Source organism: Oncorhynchus masou, chromosome 20 (assembly GCF_036934945.1).
Source record: "Oncorhynchus masou masou isolate Uvic2021 chromosome 20, UVic_Omas_1.1, whole genome shotgun sequence".
NCBI lineage: Eukaryota > Metazoa > Chordata > Actinopteri > Salmoniformes > Salmonidae > Oncorhynchus > Oncorhynchus masou.
The window spans coordinates 28,491,068-28,510,826 of NC_088231.1; the positions used below are offsets into that span (position 1 = coordinate 28,491,068).

Consider the following 19,759-nt stretch of genomic DNA (forward strand, 5'->3'; position numbering starts at 1 on the left):
TGTGTGTGTGTGTGTGTGTGTGTGTGTGTGTGTGTGTGTGTGTGTGTGTGTGTGTGTGTGTGTGTTCCAGGTGTGAGTGTTGTATTAACAGTGTGTGTGTTCCAGGTGTGAGTGTTGTATTAACTGTGTGTGTGTGTGTGTGTGTGTGTGTGTGTGTGTGTGTGTGTGTGTGTGTGTGTGTGTGTGTTCCAGGTGTGAGTGCTGTATTAACAGTGTGTGTGTGTGTGTGTTCCAGGTGTGAGTGTTGTATTAACTGTGTGTGTGTGAGTGTTGTATTAACAGTGTGTGTGTTCCAGGTGTGAGTGTTGTATTAACAGTGTGTGTGGTGTGTGTGTGTTCCAGGTGTGAGTGTTGTATTAACAGTGTGTGTGTGTGTGTGTGTGTGTGTGTGTGTGTGTGTGTGTGTGTGTGTTCCAGGTGTGAGTGTTGTATTAACAGTGTGTGTGTGTGTGTTCCAGGTGTGAGTGTTGTATTAACAGTGTGTGTGTGTGTGTGTGTTCCAGGTGTGAGTGTTGTATTAACAGTGTGTGTGTGTGTTCCAGGTGTGAGTGTTGTATTAACAGTGTGTGTGTTCCAGGTGTGAGTGTTGTATTAACAGTGTGTGTGTGTGTGTGTTCCAGGTGTGAGTGTACCCCAGGCTACGTGGGGGATCAGTGTGAGCTGGACTATGATGACTGTGAGGAGAACAAGTGTCAGAACGGAGCTCAGTGTATTGATGCGGTCAACGGATACACCTGTGTCTGTCCTGAGGGATACAGGTAACAGGACACACACACACACACACACACACACACACACACACACACACACACACACACACCTGTGTCTGTCCTGAGGGATACAGGTAACAGAACACACACACACACACACACACACACACACACACACACACACACACACACACACACACATACGTACATACACACACACACACACACACACACACACACACACACACACACACACACACACACGTACACACACACACACACACACACACACACACACACACACACACACACACACACACACACACACACACACACACACACACATACTCACATACAGTACTAGTCAACAGTTTGGACACACCTTCTCATTCCAGGGTTTGTCTTTATTTTTACTATTTTCTACATTGTAGAATAATAGTGAAGACATCAACACTATGAAATAACACATATGGAATCATGTAGTAACCAAAAAAGTGTTCAACAAATATTTTATATTTGAGATTCTTCAAAGTATCCACCCTTTGCCTTGATGACAGTTTTCCACATTCTTGGCATTCTCTCAACCAGCTTCATGAGGTAGTCACCTGGAATGCATTTCAATTAACGGGTGTGCCTTAAGTTAATTTGTGGAATTTCTTTCCTTCTTAATGCGTTTGAGCCAATCAGTTGTGTTATGTCAAGGTAGGTGTGGTATACAGAAGATAGCCCTATTTGGTAAAAGACCAAGTCCATTTTATGGCAAGAACAGCTCAACTAAGCAAAGAGAAACGACAGTCCATCATTACTTTAAGACATGAAGGTCAGTCAATCCGGAAAATGTCAAGAATTTCTTCAAGTGCAGTCGCAAAAATCATCAAGCGCTATGATGAAACTGGCTCTGAGGACCGCCACAGGAAAGGAAGACCCAGAGTTACCTCTGCTGCAGTCAACCTGAACGTTCATGAAAAATAAATTGCATCATAAACAAATTGTGTTTTTATACATTTGCAAACATTTCTAAAATCCTGTTCTCTCACTCTGTATGGGTAGTTAACCTGAACGTTCAGGATGAGGTAGGGGCTGGTTTAGTACCAGTCTGTAGGGGTAGTTAACCTGAACGTTCATGATGAGGTAGGGGCTGGTTTAGTACCAGTCTGTAGGGGTAGTTAACCTGAACGTTCATGATAAGGTAGGGGCTGGTTTAGTACCAGTCTGTAGGGGTAGTTAACCTGAACGTTCAGGATGAGGTAGGGGCTGGTTTAGTACCAGTCTGTAGGGGTAGTTAACCTGAACATTCAGGATGAGGTAGGGGCTGGTTTAGTACCAGTCTGTAGGGGTAGTTAACCTGAACGTTCAGGATGAGGTAGGGGCTGGTTTAGTACCAGTCTGTAGGGGTAGTTAACCTGAACGTTCATGATAAGGTAGGGGCTGGTTTAGTACCAGTCTGTAGGGGTAGTTAACCTGAACGTTCAGGATAAGGTAGGGGCTGGTTTAGTACCAGTCTGTAGGGGTAGTTAACCTGAACGTTCATGATGAGGTAGGGGCTGGTTTAGTACCAGTCTGTAGGGGTAGTTAACCTGAACGTTCATGATAAGGTAGGGGCTGGTTTAGTACCAGTCTGTAGGGGTAGTTAACCTGAACGTTAGGGGCTGGTTTAGTACCAGTCTGTAGGGGTAGTTAACCTGAACGTTCAGGATAAGGTAGGGGCTGGTTTAGTACCAGTCTGTAGGGGTAGTTAACCTGAACGTTCATGATGAGGTAGGGGCTGGTTTAGTACCAGTCTGTAGGGGTAGTTAACCTGAACGTTCAGGATAAGGTAGGGCTGGTTTAGTACCAGTCTGTAGGGGTAGTTAACCTGAACGTTCAGGATGAGGTAGGGGCTGGTTTAGTACCAGTCTGTAGGGGTAGTTAACCTGAACGTTCATGATGAGGTAGGGGCTGGTTTAGTACCAGTCTGTAGGGGTAGTTAACCTGAACGTTCATGATAAGGTAGGGGCTGGTTTAGTACCAGTCTGTAGGGGTAGTTATCCTGAACGTTCATGATGAGGTAGGGGCTGGTTTAGTACCAGTCTGTAGGGGTAGTTAACCTGAACGTTCAGGATAAGGTAGGGGCTGGTTTAGTACCAGTCTGTAGGGGTAGTTATCCTGAACGTTCATGATAAGGTAGGGGCTGGTTTAGTACCAGTCTGTAGGGGTAGTTAACCTGAACGTTCATGATAAGGTAGGGGCTGGTTTAGTACCAGTCTGTAGGGGTAGTTAACCTGAACGTTCAGGATGAGGTAGGGGCTGGTTTAGTACCAGTCTGTAGGGGTAGTTAACCTGAACGTTCATGATGAGGTAGGGGCTGGTTTAGTACCAGTCTGTAGGGGTAGTTAACCTGAACGTTCAGGATGAGGTAGGGGCTGGTTTAGTACCAGTCTGTAGGGGTAGTTATCCTGTAGCACCACCTTGTGGCTCATATGTAGAACAGAATCAGACATTTAGAACAGAACAGGAGCAGAACAGAACAGAACAGGAGCAGAACAGGAGCAGAACAGAATAGAACAGACCAGGAGCAGAACAGGAGCAGAACAGGAGCAGAACAGGAGCAGAACAGACCAGACCAGGAGCAGAGTAGAACAGACCAAGAGCAGAGTAGAACAGACCAGGAGCAGAACAGAACAGACCAGGAGCAGAGTAGAACAGACCAGGAGCAGAACAGGAGCAGAGTAGAACAGAACAGGAGCAGAATAGAACAGACCAGGAGCAGAGTAGAACAGACCAGGAGCAGAGTAGAACAGACCAGGAGCAGAACAGGAGCAGAGTAGAACAGAACAGGAGCAGAGTAGAACAGAACAGGAGCAGAATAGAACAGACCAGGAGCAGAGTAGAACAGAACAGGAGCAGAATAGAACAGACCAGGAGCAGAATAGGAGCAGAATAGAACAGACCAGGAGCAGAACAGGAGCAGAATAGAACAGACCAGGAGCAGAGTAGAACAGACCAGGAGCAGAACAGAACAGACCAGGAGCAGAACAGGAGCAGAACAGGAGCAGAACAGAACAGACCAGGAGCAGAGTAGAACAGACCAGGAGCAGAACAGGAGCAGAACAGAACAGACCAGGAGCAGAACAGGTGCAGAACAGAACAGACCAGGAGCAGAGTAGAACAGACCAGGAGCAGAGTAGGACAGAACAGGAGCAGAACAGAACAGACCAGGAGCAGAACAGAACAGACCAGGAGCAGAGTAGGACAGAACAGGAGCAGAGTAGAACGGACCAGGAGCAGAGTAGAACAGACCAGGAGCAGAACAGAACAGAACAGGAGCAGAGTAGAACAGAACAGGAGCAGAATAAAACATGTACCCCACACATACAATTATCTGTACGGTTTGAATTTCAAACACAGATTCAACCACAAAGACCAGGGAGGTTTTCCAATGCCTCACAAAGAAGGGCAAGTATTGGTAGATGGGTAAAAAAAAAACATTCACTACAAAGATACAGGCGTCCTTCCTAACTCAGTTGCCGGAGAGGAAGGAAACCACTCAGGAATTTCACCATGAGGCCAATGCTGACTTTAAAACAGTTACAGAGTTTAATAGCTGTGATAGGAGAAAACTGGGGATGGATCAACAACATTGTAGTTACTCCACAATACGAACCTAAACGACAGAGTGGAAAGGAGTAAGTCTGTACAGAATAAAAAATATTCCAAAACATGCATCCTGTTTGCAACAAGGCTCGTAAGTAATACTGCAAAAAAAATGGCAAAGAAATTTGTCCAGAATACAAAGTGTTGTTTGGGGCAAATCCAATACAACACATCACTGAATACCGCTCTCCATACTTTCAAGCACAGTGGCTGCGTCATGTTATGGGTATGCTTGTCATCATTGAGAACTGTGGAGTTTTTCGGTATAAAAATTAAACAGAATGGGGCTAAGAACAGGAAAAGACCTAGAGGAAAACCTGGTTCAGTCTGCTTTCCACCAGACACTGGGAGATTAATTCACCTTTCAGCAGGACAACAACCTAAAACACAAATCGACAGTGAATGTTCCTGAGTGGCCGAGTTACAGTTTTGACTTAAATCGTATTGAAAATCTACGACAAGACTTAAAAATGGCCGTCTAACAACGATCAACAACCAACTTGACAGAGCTTGAAGAATTATGAAAATAAAAAATGGGCAAATGTTGTACAATCCAGGAGTCTTAGAGACCCAGAAAGACTCACAGCTCTTAGAGACGTACCCAGAAAGACTCACAGCTCTTAGAGACGTACCCAGAAAGACTCACAGCTCTGAGAGACGTACCCAGAAAGACTCAACAGTGGTAGTGACTCTTAGAGACGTACCTAGAAAGACTCAACAGCGGTAGTGACTATTAGAGACGTACCTAGAAAGACTCAACAGCGGTAGTGACTCTTAGAGACTTACCCAGAAAGACTCACAGCTCTGAGAGACGTACCCAGAAAGACTCACAGCTCTTAGAGACGTACCCAGAAAGACTCACAGCTCTTAGAGACGTACCCAGAAAGACTCAACAGCGGTAGTGACTCTTAGAGATTTACCCAGAACGACTCAACAGTGGTAGTGACTCTTAGAGACATACCCAGAAAGACTCACAGCTCTGAGAGACGTACCCAGAAAGACTCAACAGCAGTAGTGACTCTGAGAGACGTACCCAGAAAGACTCAACAGCGGTAGTGACTCTTAGAGACGTACCCAGAAAGACTCAACAGCGGTAGTGACTCTTAGAGACTTACCTAGAAAGACTCAACAGCGGTAGTGACTCTTAGAGACTTACCTAGAAAGACTCAACAGCGGTAGTGACTCTTAGAGACTTACCTAGAAAGAATAAAACAGCGGTAGTGACTATTAGAGACGTACCTAGAAAGACTCAACAGCGGTAGTGACTCTTAGAGACTTACCCAGAAAGACTCACAGCTCTGAGAGACGTACCCAGAAAGACTCAACAGCGGTAATCACTCTGAGAGACTTACCCAGGAAGACTCCCAGCTGTAATGACTCTTAGAGACGTACCCAGAAAGACTCAACAGCGGTAGTGACTCTTAGAGACTTACCCAAGAAGACTCCCAACTGTAATGACTCTTAGAGACTTACCCAGGAAGACTCCCAGCTGTAATGACTCTTAGAGACTTACCCAAGAAGACTCCCAGCTGTAATGACTCTTAGAGACTTACCCAAGAAGACTCCCAACTGTAATCACTCTTAGAGACTTACCCAAGAAGACTCCCAGCTGTAATGACTCTTAGAGACTTACCCAAGAAGACTCCCAGCTGTAATGACTCTTAGAGATTTAACCAAGAAGACTCCCAGCTGTAATGACTCTTAGAGATTTAACCAAGAAGACTCCCAGCTGTAATGACTCTTAGAGACTTACCCAAGAAGACTCCCAGCTGTAATGACTCTTAGAGATTTAACCAAGAAGACTCCCAGATGTTATCACTGTGATTCTAACTTGGGGGGATGAATATTTATCTAATCAATATAATATATCAGTGGTTAATTTTTCCATGAATGTTTTACAAACGTTATAATTTTTCTTCCATTTTCACATTACAGAATATTTTGTGTCAATCTTTTTTTATTCCACTTTGTAACACAACCACAACAACAAAAGAGTGTAAACTCTTTCTGAAGGCATCTTAGAGTGCTGATCTATGATCAGTTTATCTTGTTTACCTGACAATGAATATGATTACATGGACAGAGGGAGGAACCTGATCCTAGATCAGCCCCTGGTCGTTGTTTTGTTTTCAGCGGTCTGTTCTGTGAGTCCCTGATCGTTGTTTTGTTTTCAGCTGTCTGTTCTGTGAGTCCCTGATGGTTGTTTTGTTTTGTTTTCAGTGGTCTGTTCTCTGAGTCCCTGATGGTTGTTTTGTTTTCAGTGGTCTGTTCTGTGAGTCCCTGATGGTTGTTTTGTTTTGTTTGTTTTCAGTGGTCTGTTCTGTGAGTCCCTGATGGTTGTTTTGTTTTGTTTTCAGTGGTCTGTTCTCTGAGTCCCTGATGGTTGTTTTGTTTTCAGTGGTCTGTTCTGTGAGTCCCTGATGGTTGTTTTGTTTTGTTTGTTTTCAGAGGTCTGTTCTGTGAGTCCCTGATGGTTGTTTTGTTTTGTTTTCAGCGGTCTGTTCTGTGAGTCCCTGATGGTTGTTTTGTTTTGTTTGTTTTCAGTGGTTTGTTCTGTGAGTCCCTGATGGTTGTTTTGTTTTCAGCGGTCTGTTCTGTGAGTCCCTGATGGTTGTTTTGTTTTCAGCGGTCTGTTCTGTGAGTCCCTGATGGTTGTTTTGTTTGTTTTCAGTGGTCTATTCTGTGAGTCCCTGATGGTTGTTTTGTTTTGTTTGTTTTCAGTGGTCTGTTCTGTGAGTCCCTGATGGTTGTTTTGTTTTGTTTTCAGCGGTCTGTTCTGTGAGTCCCTGATGGTTGTTTTGTTTGTTTTCAGCAGTCTGTTCTGTGAGTCCCTGATGGTTGTTTTGTTTTGTTTTCAGTGGTCTGTTCTGTGAGTCCCTGATGGTTGGTTTGTTTGTTTTCAGCGGTCTGTTCTGTGAGTCCCTGATGGTTGTTTTGTTTTGTTTGTTTTCAGAGGTCTGTTCTGTGAGTCCCTGATGGTTGTTTTGTTTTGTTTGTTTTCAGTGGTCTGTTCTGTGAGTCCCTGATGGTTGTTTTGTTTGTTTTCAGTGGTCTGTTCTGTGAGTCCCTGATGGTTGTTTTGTTTTGTTTGTTTTCAGTGGTCTGTTCTGTGAGTCCCTGATGGTTGTTTTGTTTGTTTTCAGTGGTCTGTTCTGTGAGTCCCTGATGGTTGTTTTGTTTTGTTTGTTTTCAGAGGTCTGTTCTGTGAGTCCCTGATGGTTGTTTTGTTTTGTTTGTTTTCAGCGGTCTGTTCTGTGAGTCCCTGATCGTTGTTTTGTTTTCAGCGGTCTGTTCTGTGAGTCCCTGATGGTTGTTTTGTTTTGTTTTCAGCGGTCTGTTCTGTGAGTCCCTGATGGTTGTTTTGTTTTCAGAGGTCTGTTCTGTGAGTCCCTGATCGTTGTTTTGTTTTCAGAGGTCTGTTCTGTGAGTCCCTGATCGTTGTTTTGTTTTCAGAGGTCTGTTCTGTGAGTCCCTGATCGTTGTTTTGTTTTCAGAGGTCTGTTCTGTGAGTCCCTGATGGTTGTTTTGTTTTGTTTTCAGAGGTCTGTTCTGTGAGTCCCTGATGGTTGTTTTGTTTTCAGCGGTCTGTTCTGTGAGTCCCTGATGGTTGTTTTGTTTTGTTTTCAGTGGTCTGTTCTGTGAGTCCCTGATCGTTGTTTTGTTTTGTTTGTTTTCAGTGGTCTGTTCTGTGAGTCCCTGATCGTTGTTTTGTTTTGTTTGTTTTCAGTGGTCTGTTCTGTGAGTCCCTGATGGTTGTTTTGTTTTGTTTTCAGTGGTCTGTTCTGTGAGTCCCTGATGGGTGTTTTGTTTTCAGCGGTCTGTTCTGTGAGTCCCTGATCGTTGTTTTGTTTTGTTTTCAGTGGTCTGTTCTGTGAGTCCCTGATGGTTGTTTTGTTTTCAGCGGTCTGTTCTGTGAGTCCCTGATGGTTGTTTTGTTTTCAGTGGTCTGTTCTGTGAGTCCCTGATGGTTGTTTTGTTTTGTTTTCAGTGGTCTGTTCTGTGAGTCCCTGATGGTTGTTTTGTTTTGTTTGTTTTCAGTGGTCTGTTCTGTGAGTCCCTGACGGTTGTTTTGTTTGTTTTCAGTGGTCTGTTCTGTGAGTCCCTGACGGTTGTTTTGTTTTGTTTGTTTTCAGTGGTCTGTTCTGTGAGTCCCTGACGGTTGTTTTGTTTTGTTTGTTTTCAGTGATCTGTTCTGTGAGTCCCTGACGGTTGTTTTGTTTTGTTTGTTTTCAGTGGTCTGTTCTGTGAGTTCTCTCCTCCCATGGTTCTGCCGCGCACCAGTCCCTGTGACGACCACGAGTGTATGAACGGAGCGCAGTGCGTTGTCGTGGAGACGGACCCCCGCTGTCAGTGTCTCCATGGTTACGAGGGCGAGTGGTGCGAGACGCTAGCCAGTGTCAACTTCGTCAACCGACGGTCTTACCTGCAGCTGCCCTCTAGTCTAATCACACCTGAGACAAACATCACACTACAGGTACACACACACACACACACACACTACACACACACACACCACACACACACACACCACACACACACACACACACACACACACACCACACCACACCACACACACACACACCACACCACACACACACTCACACATACCACACACACACACACACACACACACACCACACACACACCCCCCACACCACACAAACACACACACACCACACACACATATCATCATCACTTCCTTGACTGACTTATAACTATAAGGGGTGATTAAACATAGGTGTGTGTGTGTGCGTGCGTGTGTTTCTGTGTTTCTGTCAGATTGCTACAGATGAGGACAGTGGTGTGTTGCTGTATAAAGGAGACAAGGACCACATTACCATAGAGTTGTATAGAGGACGTCTCCGCGTCAACTACCACACTGGATCAAACCCTGCCTCTGCTATATACAGGTAACACACACACACACACCATACCACACTGGAACACACCCTGCCTCTGCTATATACAGGTAACACACACACACACACCATACCACACTGGAACACACCCTGCCTCTGCTATATACAGGTAACACACACACACACACACACACACCATACCACACTGGAACAGACCCTGCCTCTGCTATATACAGGTAACACACACACACACACACACACACACACACACACACCATACCACACTGGAACAAACCCTGCCTCTGCTATATACAGGTAACACACACACACACACACACACACACACACACACACACACACACACACACACACACACACACACACACACACACACACACACACACACACACACACCATACCACACTGGAACACACCCTGCCTCTGCTATATACAGGTAACACACACACACACACACACACCATACCACACTGGAACAGACCCTGCCTCTGCTATATACAGGTAACACACACACACACACACACACACACCATACCACACTGGAACAAACCCTGCCTCTGCTATATACAGGTAACACACACACACACACCATACCACACACACATTTCATGATTTGGTTGGCTCTAATTGTGTTGCTGTCTCCTCTCTCTCTCTCTCTCTCTCTCTCTCTCTCTCTGTGTCTCTCTCCCTCTCTCTCTCTCTCTCTCTCTGTCTCTCTCTCTCTCTGTCTCTCTCTCTCTCTGTCTCTCTCCCTCTCTCCCTCTCTCTCTCTTTCTCTCTCTGTCTCTCTCTCTCTCTCTCTCTCTCTCTCTCTCTCTCTCTCTCTCTCTCTCTCTCTCTCTCTCTCTCTCTCTCTCTCTCTCTCTCTCTCTCTCTCTCTCTCTCTCTCTGTCTCTCTCTCTCTCTGTCTCTCTCTCTCTCTGTCTCTCTCTCTCTCTGTCTCTGTCTCTCTCTGTCAATTCAATTCAATTCAAGGGGCTTTATTGGCATGGGAAACATGTGTTAACATTGCCAAAGCAAGTAAGGTAGATCATATATAAAGTGAATATATAAAGTGAAATAAACAATAAAAATTAACAGTAAACATCACACATACAGAAGTTTCAAAACAATAAAGACATTACAAATGTCATATTATATATAAATACAGTATTTTAACAATGTACAAATGGTAAAGGACACAAGATAAAATAAATAAGCATAGATATTTGTTGTATTTACAATGGTGTGTGTTCTTCACTTGTTGCCCTTTTCTCATGGCAACAGGTCACAAATCTTGCTGCTCTGATGGCACACTGTGAAATTTCACCCAGTAGATATGGGAGTTTATCAAAATTGGATTTGTTCTCAAGTTATTTGTGGGTCTGTGTAATCTGAGGGAAATATGTCTCTCTAATATGGTCATACATTGGGCAGGAGGTTAGGAAGTGCAGCTCAGTTTCCACCTCGTTTTGTGGGCAGTGAGCACATAGCCTGTCTTCTCTTGAAAGCCATGTCTGCCTACGGCGGCCTTTCTCAATAGCAAGGCTCTGCTCGCTGAGTCTGTACATAGTCAAAGCTTTCCTTAATTTTGGGTCAGTCACAGTGGTCAGGTATTCTGCCGCTGTGTACTCTCTGTTTAGGGCCAAATAGCATTCTAGTTTGCTCTGTTTTTTTGTTAATTCTTTCCAATGTGTCAAGTAATTATCTTTTTGTTATCTCATGATTTGGTTGGGTCTAATTGTGCTGCTCTGTCTCTGTCTCTGTCTCTCTCTCTCTCTCTCTCTCTCTCTCTCTCTCTCTCTCTCTCTCTCTCTCTCTCTCTCTCTCTCTCTCTCAATTTTAATTTCAATTCAATTCAAGGGGCTTTATTGCCATGGGAAACATGTGTTAACATTGCCAAAGCAAGTGAGGTAGATAATATATAAAGTGAATATGTAAAGTGAAATAAACAATAAAAATTAACAGTAAACATTACACATACAGAAGTTTCAAAACAATAAAGACATTACAAATGTCATATTATATATATATATATATATATATATACAGTGTTTTTAAAAATGTGCAAATGGTTAAAGGACACAAGATAAAATAAATAAGCATAAATATGGGTTGTATTTCCAATGGTGCGTGTTCTCTCTCTCTCTCCTCTCAGTGTGGAGACGGTAAATGATGGTGTGTGTTCTCTCTCTCTCTCTCCTCTCAGTGTGGAGACGGTAAATGATGGTGTGTGTTCTCTCTCTCTCTCTCCTCTCAGTGTGGAGACGGTAAATGATGGTGTGTGTTCTCTCTCTCTCTCTCCTCTCAGTGTGGAGACGGTAAATGATGGTGTGTTCTCTCTCTCTCTCTCTCTCTCCTCTCAGTGTGGAGACGGTAAATGATGGTGTGTTCTCTCTCTCTCTCTCCTCTCAGTGTGGAGACGGTAAATGATGGTGTGTTCTCTCTCTCTCTCCTCTCAGTGTGGAGACGGTAAATGATGGTGTGTTCTCTCTCTCTCTCCTCTCAGTGTGGAGACGGTAAATGATGGTGTGTGTTCTTTCTCTCTCTCCTCTCAGTGTGGAGATGGTAAATGATGGTGTGTTCTCTCTCTCTCTCTCCTCTCAGTGTGGAGACGGTAAATGATGGTGTGTGTTCTCTCTCTCTCTCTCCTCTCAGTGTGGAGACGATAAATGATGGTGTGTGTTCTCTCTCTCTCTCCTCTCAGTGTGGAGACGGTAAATGATGGTGTGTTCTCTCTCTCTCTCTCTCTCTCTCCTCTCAGTGTGGAGACGGTAAATGATGGTGTGTTTCTCTCTCTCTCCTCTCAGTGTGGAGACGGTAAATGATGGTGTGTGTTCTCTCTCTCCTCTCAGTGTGGAGACGGTAAATGATGGTGTGTTCTCTCTCTCTCTCTCTCTCTCTCCTCTCAGTGTGGAGACGGTAAATGATGGTGTGTGTTCTCTCTCTCTCTCCTCTCAGTGTGGAGACGGTAAATGATGGTGTGTTCTCTCTCTCTCCTCTCAGTGTGGAGACGGTAAATGATGGTGTGTTCTCTCTCTCTCTCTCCTCTCAGTGTGGAGACGGTAAATGATGGTGTGTGTTCTTTCTCTCTCTCCTCTCAGTGTGGAGATGGTAAATGATGGTGTGTTCTCTCTCTCTCTCTCCTCTCAGTGTGGAGACGGTAAATGATGGTGTGTGTTCTCTCTCTCTCTCCTCTGTGTGGAGACGGTAAATGGTGGTGTGTGTTCTCTCTCTCTCTCCTCTCAGTGTGGAGACGGTAAATGATGGTGTGTTCTCTCTCTCTCTCTCTCTCTCCTCTCAGTGTGGAGACGGTAAATGATGGTGTGTGTTCTCTCTCTCTCATCTCAGTGTGGAGACGGTAAATGATGGTGTGTGTTCTCTCTCTCTCTCCTCTCAGTGTGGAGACGGTAAATGATGGTGTGTTCTCTCTCTCTCTCTCTCTCTCTCTCTCTCTCTCTCTCTCTCTCCTCTCAGTGTGGAGACGGTAAATGATGGTGTGTGTTCTCTCTCTCTCTCCTCTCAGTGTGGAGACGGTAAATGATGGTGTGTGTTCTCTCTCTCCTCTCAGTGTGGAGACGGTAAATGATGGTGTGTTCTCTCTCTCTCTCCTCTCAGTGTGGAGACGGTAAATGATGGTGTGTGTTCTCTCTCTCTCTCTCCTCTCAGTGTGGAGACGGTAAATGATGGTGTTTGTTCTTTCTCTCTCTCTCTCCTCTCAGTGTGGAGACGGTAAATGATGGTGTGTGTTCTCTCTCTCTCCTCTCAGTGTGGAGACGGTAAATGATGGTGTGTGTTCTCTCTCTCTCTCTCCTCTCAGTGTGGAGACGGTAAATGATGGTGTGTGTTCTCTCTTTCTCTCCTCTCAGTGTGGAGACGGTAAATGATGGTGTGTGTTCTCTCTCTCTCCTCTCAGTGTGGAGACGGTAAATGATGGTGTGTTCTCTATCTCTCTCCTCTCAGTGTGGAGACGGTAAATGATGGTGTGTTCTCTCTCTCTCTCTCCTCTCAGTGTGGAGACGGTAAATGATGGTGTGTTCTCTCTCTCTCTCCTCTCAGTGTGGAGACGGTAAATGATGGTGTGTTCTCTCTCTCTCCTCTCAGTGTGGAGACGGTAAATGATGGTGTGTGTTCTCTCTCTCTCTCCTCTCAGTGTGGAGACGGTAAATAATGGTGTGTGTTCTCTCTCTCTCTCCTCTCAGTGTGGAGACGGTAAATGATGGTGTGTGTTCTCTCTCTCTCCTCTCAGTGTGGAGACGGTAAATGATGGTGTGTGTTCTCTCTCTCTCCTCTCAGTGTGGAGACGGTAAATGATGGTGTGTTCTCTCTCTCTCTCTCCTCTCAGTGTGGAGACGGTAAATGATGGTGTGTTCTCTCTCTCCTCTCAGTGTGGAGACAGTAAATAATGGTGTGTGTTCTCTCTCTCTCTCCTCTCAGTGTGGAGACGGTAAATAATGGTGTGTGTTCTCTCTCTCTCTCCTCTCAGTGTGGAGACGGTAAATGATGGTGTGTGTTCTCTCTCTCTCTCTCCTCTCAGTGTGGAGACGGTAAATGATGGTGTGTGTTCTCTCTCTCTTCTCTCAGTGTGGAGACGGTAAATGATGGTGTGTGTTCTCTCTCTCTCCTCTCAGTGTGGAGACGGTAAATGATGGTGTGTGTTCTCTCTCTCTCTTTCCTCTGTGTGGAGACGGTAAATGATGGTGTGTTCTCTCTCTCTCTCCTCTCAGTGTGTAGACGGTAAATGATGGTGTGTTCTCTCTCTCTCTCCTCTCAGTGTGGAGACGGTAAATGATGGTGTGTGTTCTCTCTCTCTCCTCTCAGTGTGGAGACGGTAAATAATGGTGTGTGTTCTCTCTCTCTCCTCTCAGGGTGGAGACGGTAAATGATGGTGTGTGTTCTCTCTCTCTCTCTCCTCTCAGTGTGGAGACGGTAAATGATGGTGTGTTCTCTCTCTCTCTCCTCTCAGTGTGTAGACGGTAAATGATGGTGTGTTCTCTCTCTCTCTCCTCTCAGTGTGGAGACGGTAAATGATGGTGTGTGTTCTCTCTCTCCTCTCAGTGTGGAGACGGTAAATAATGGTGTGTGTTCTCTCTCTCTCTCCTCTCAGTGTGGAGACGGTAAATGATGGTGTGTGTTCTCTCTCTCTCTCCTCTCAGTGTGGAGACGGTAAATGATGGTGTGTGTTCTCTCTCTCTCTCCTCTCAGTGTGGAGACTGTAAATGATGGTGTGTGTTCTCTCTCTCTCTCTCCTCTCAGTGTGGAGACGGTAAATGATGGTGTGTGTTCTCTCTCTCTCTCTCTCTCCTCTCAGTGTGGAGACGGTAAATGATGGTGTGTGTTCTCTCTCTCTCTCCTCTCAGTGTGGAGACTGTAAATGATGGTGTGTTCTCTCTCTCTCTCCTCTCAGTGTGGAGACTGTAAATGATGGTGTGTTCTCTCTCTCTCCTCTCAGTGTGGAGACTGTAAATGATGGTGTGTTCTCTCTCTCTCCTCTCAGTGTGGAGACTGTAAATAATGGTGTGTGTTCTCTCTCTCTCTCCTCTCAGTGTGGAGACGGTAAATGATGGTGTGTTCTCTCTCTCTCCTCTCAGTGTGGAGACGGTAAATGATGGTGTGTTTTCTCTCTCTCCTCTCAGTGTGGAGACGGTAAATAATGGTGTGTTCTCTCTCTCTCCTCTCAGTGTGGAGACGGTAAATGATGGTGTGTTCTCTCTCTCCTCTCAGTGTGGAGACGGTAAATGATGGTGTGTTCTCTCTCTCTCTCTCTCTCTCTCTCCTCTCAGTGTGGAGACGGTAAATGATGGTGTGTTCTCTCTCTCTCTCCTCTCAGTGTGGAGACGGTAAATGATGGTGTGTGTTCTCTCTCTCCTCTCAGTGTGGAGACGGTAAATGATGGTGTGTGTTCTCTCTCTCTCCTCTCCTCTCAGTGTGGAGACGGTAAATGATGGTGTGTTCTCTCTCTCTCTCTCCTCTCAGTGTGGAGACGGTAAATGATGGTGTGTTCCATGTGGTAGAGTTGGTGGCATCAGATCAGACTGTGTCTCTGTCTATTGATGGAGGACCAGTCAAGTCTATCAACTCTCTGAGTAAACAGTCAACACTCAGCATCGATTCTCCTCTATACCTGGGAGGTGCGTTACACACTGTGTGTGTCAGGGAAGAGGGCGTTTCTGGGACATATTGTAGCTACCTCTCGCTTAGCTATAAAACGTGTTGGTTCCATATGTGAAGTATCATCTCTCTCTGTGTGTCTCTCTTCTTCTTCTTTCTCTCTCTGTGTGTCTCTCTTCTTCTCTGTCTTTCTCTGTGTCTCTCTTCTTCTCTTTCTTTCTCTGTGTGTCTCTCTTCTTCTGTCTTTCTCTGTCTCTCTTCTTCTCTTTTTCTCTGTGTGTCTCTCTTCTTTCTCTCTCTGTGTGTCTCTCTTCTTCTCTTTCTTTCTCTGTGTGTCTCTCTTCTTTCTCTCTCTGTGTGTCTCTCTTCTCTCTCTGTGTGTCTCTCTTCTTCTCTTTCTTTCTCTGTGTGTCTCTCTTCTTTCTCTCTCTGTGTGTCTCTCTTCTTCTCTTTCTTTCTCTGTGTCTCTCTCTGTGTCTCTCTTCTTCTCTTTCTCTCTCTGTGTGTCTCTCTTCTTCTCTTTCTTTCTCTGTGTCTCTTCTTCTCTTTCTTTCTCTGTGTGTCTCTCTTCTTCTCTTTCTTTCTCTGTGTGTCTCTCTTCTTCTCTTTCTTTCTCTGTGTGTTTCTCTTCTTCTCTTTCTTTCTCTGTGTGTCTCTCTTCTTCTCTTTCTTTCTCTGTGTGTCTCTCTTCTTCTCTTTCTCTCTCTGTGTGTCTCTCTTCTTCTCTTTCTTTCTCTGTGTCTCTCTTCTTCTCTTTCTCTCTCTGTGTGTCTCTCTTCTTCTTCTTTCTCTGTGTGTCTCTCTTCTTCTCTTTCTTTCTCTGTGTGTCTCTCTTCTTCTTTCTTTCTCTGTGTGTCTCTCTTCTTCTCTTTCTTTCTCTGTGTGTCTCTCTTCTCTTTCTCGCTCTGTGTGTCTCTCTTCTTCTTCTTTCTTTCTCTGTGTGTCTCTCTTCTTCTTCTTTCTTTCTGTGTGTCTCTCTTCTTCTCTTTCTCTCTCTGTGTGTTTCTCTTCTCTTTCTTTCTCTGTGTGTCTCTTATCTTTCTTTCTCTGTGTGTCTCTCTTCTTCTCTTTCTTTCTCTGTGTGTTTCTCTTCTTCTCTTTCTCTCTCTGTGTGTCTCTCTTCTTTTTCTTTCTTTCTCTCTGTGTCTGTCTCTCTACATTCAATTCAATTCAAAGGGCTTTATTGGCATGGGAAACACATGTCAACATTGCCAAGCAAGTGAAGTAGATAAACAAAAGTGAAATAAACAATAAAATATTAACAGTAAACATTACACTTACACTTACAGAACTCTCTCTCCCTCTAACTCTCTCTCACTCTCTCTTTCTCTCTCTCTCTCTCGCTCTCTCTATCTCTTTCTCTCTCTCCCTCTTTCTCTCTCTCTCTCTCCCTTTCCCTCTCACCAGGTATGCCAGATCGTTGGTCAGTCTCTGCAGCGCTGCAGTCTGGAGTTGGGGGTCAGAACGGGACCAGCTTCCATGGCTGTCTCAGGAACCTCTACATCAACGGACAGCTGCAGGATCTCGGGGTCGGGCTGGAGCAGGGACAGGTACAGGACCTGGGGGTCAGACTGGAGCAGGAACAGGTAGAGGACCTGGGGGTCGGGCTGGAGCAGGGACAGCTACAGGACCTGGGGGTCGGGCTGGAGCAGGGACAGGTACAGGACCTGGGGGTCAGACTGGAGCAGGGACAGCTACAGGACCTGGGGGTCAGACTGGAGCAGGGACAGCTACAGGACCTGGGGGTCGGGCTGGAGCAGGGACATGTATAGGACCTGGGGGTCAGACTGGAGCAGGGACATGTACAGGACCTGGGGGTCAGACTGGAGCAGGGACATGTACAGGACCTGGGGGTCAGACTGGAGCAGGTACAGGACCTGGGGGTCAGACTGGAGCAGGGACATGTATAGGACCTGGGGGTCAGACTGGAGCAGGGACATGTACAGGACCTGGGGGTCAGACTGGAGCAGGGACAGGGACAGGACCTGGAGGTCAGACTGGAGCAGGGACAGGACCTGGGAGTCAGACTGGAGCAGGGACAGGACCTGGGGGTCAGGCTGGAGCAGGGACATGTATAGGACCTGGGGGTCAGGCTGGAGCAGGGACAGGACCTGGGGGTCAGACTGGAGCAGGGACAGGACCTGGGGGTCAGACTGGAGCAGGGACAGGACCTGGGGGTCAGGCTGGAGCAGGGACAAGACCTGTGGGTCAGGCTGGAGCAGGTACAGGACCTGGGGGTCAGGCTGGAGCAGGGACAAGACCTGGGGGTCAGGCTGGAGCAGGGACAAGACCTGGGGGTCAGGCTGGAGCAGGGACAGGACCTGGGGGTCAGGCTGGAGCAGGGACAAGACCTGGGGGTCAGGCTGGAGCAGGGACAGGACCTGGGGGTCAGGCTGGAGCAGGGACAAGACCTGTGGGTCAGACTGGAGCAGGGACAGGTACAGGACCTGGGGGTCAGACTGGAGCAGGGACAGGTACAGGACCTGGGGGTCAGACTGGAGCAGGGACAGGACCTGGAGGTCAGGCTGGAGCAGGGACAGGTACAGGACCTGGGGGTCGGGCTGGAGCAGGGACATGACCTGGAGGTCAGGCTGGAGCAGGGACAGGTACAGGATCTCGGGGTCGGGCTGGAGCAGGGACAGGTACAGGACCTAGGGGTCGGGCTGGAGCAGGGACATGTACAGGACCTGGGGGTCAGACTGGAGCAGGGACAGGACCTGTGGGTCAGACTGGAGCAGGGACAGGACCTGGGGGTCAGGCTGGAGCAGGGACAGGACCTGTGGGTCAGGCTGGAGCAGGGACAGGACCTGGGGGTCAGACTGGAGCAGGGACAGGACCTGGGGGTCAGACTGGAGCAGGGACAGGACCTGGGGGTCAGACTGGAGCAGGGACAGGGACAGGACCTGGGGGTCAGGCTGGAGCAGGGACAGGACCTTGGGGTCAGACTGGAGCAGGGACAGGGACAGGACCTGGGGGTTGGGCTGGAGCAGGGACAGGTACAGGACCTGGGGGTTGGGCTGGAGCAGGGACAGGTACAGGACCTGTGGGTCAGGCTGGAGCAGGGACAGGGACAGGACCTGGGGTTCAGACTGGAGCAGGGACAGGGACAGGACCTGGGGGTCAGGCTGGAGCAGGGACAGGACCTTGGGGTCAGACTGGAGCAGGGACAGGGACAGGACCTGGGGGTTGGGCTGGAGCAGGGACAGGTACAGGACCTGTGGGTCAGGCTGGAGCAGGGACAGGACCTGGGGGTCGGGCTGGAGCAGGGACAGGTACAGGACCTAGGGGTCGGGCTGGAGCAGGGACAGGTACAGGACCTGGGGGTCAGACTGGAGCAGGGACAGGTACAGGACCTAGGGGTCAGACTGGAGCAGGGACAGGTACAGGACCTGGGGGTCAGACTGGAGCAGGGACAGGACCTGTGGGTCAGACTGGAGCAGGGACAGGACCTGGGGGTCAGACTGGAGCAGGGACAGGTACAGGACCTAGGGGTCGGGCTGGAGCAGGGACAGTTACAGGACCTGGGGGTCAGACTGGAGCAGGGACAGGTACAGGACCTAGGGGTCAGACTGGAGCAGGGACAGGTACAGGACCTGGGGGTCAGACTGGAGCAGGGACAGGACCTGTGGGTCAGACTGGAGCAGGGACAGGACCTGGGGGTCAGACTGGAGCAGGGACAGGACCTGGGGGTCAGACTGGAGCAGGGACAGGGACAGGACCTGGGGGTTGGGCTGGAGCAGGGACAGGTACAGGACCTGGGGGTTGGGCTGGAGCAGGGACAGGTACAGGACCTGGGGGTCAGACTGGAGCAGGGACAGGACCTGTGGGTCAGTCTGGAGCAGGGACAGGACCTGGGGGTCAGACTGGAGCAGGGACAGGACCTGGGGGTCAGACTGGAGCAGGGACAGGGACAGGACCTGGGGGTTGGGCTGGAGCAGGTACAGGTACAGGACCTGGGGGTTGGGCTGGAGCAGGGACAGGTACAGGACCTGTGGGTCAGGCTGGAGCAGGGACAGGACCTGGGGGTCGGGCTGGAGCAGGGACATGACCTAGGGGTCGGGCTGGAGCAGGGACAGGTACAGGACCTGGTGGTCAGACTGGAGCAGGGACAGGACCTTGGGGTCAGACTGGAGCAGGGACAGGTAGAGGACCTGGGGGTCAGGGCTGGAGCAGGGACAGGACCTGGGGGTCAGGCTGGAGCAGGGACAGGACCTGGGGGTCGGGCTGGAGCAGGGACAGGTACAGGACCTGGGGGTCAGACTGGAGCAGGGACAGTTACAGGACCTGGGGGTCAGACTGGAGCAGGGACAGGTACAGGACCTGGGGGTCAGACTGGAGCAGGGACAGGTACAGGACCTAGGGGTCAGACTGGAGCAGGGACAGGTACAGGACCTGGGGGTCAGACTGGAGCAGGGACAGGACCTGTGGGTCAGACTGGAGCAGGGACAG

At 47.9% G+C, this 19,759-nt stretch overlaps 2 protein-coding genes across 2 annotated transcripts in view; one reads left to right on the forward strand and one right to left on the reverse strand.

Moving 5' to 3' along the window:
• Positions 1-19,759, reverse strand: part of LOC135507226 (slit homolog 2 protein-like) — a 640,120-nt gene that overhangs the window by 239,509 nt on the left and 380,852 nt on the right.
• Positions 1-19,759, forward strand: part of LOC135506437 (slit homolog 2 protein-like) — a 117,396-nt gene that overhangs the window by 86,575 nt on the left and 11,062 nt on the right. Inside the window, exons 28-32 of the mRNA XM_064925829.1 lie at positions 621-758; positions 8,577-8,817; positions 9,123-9,253; positions 15,176-15,330; positions 16,718-16,860. Of these exons, the coding sequence (XP_064781901.1) occupies positions 621-758; positions 8,577-8,817; positions 9,123-9,253; positions 15,176-15,330; positions 16,718-16,860 (808 nt within the window). The remainder of the gene's footprint in view (positions 1-620; positions 759-8,576; positions 8,818-9,122; positions 9,254-15,175; positions 15,331-16,717; positions 16,861-19,759) is intronic.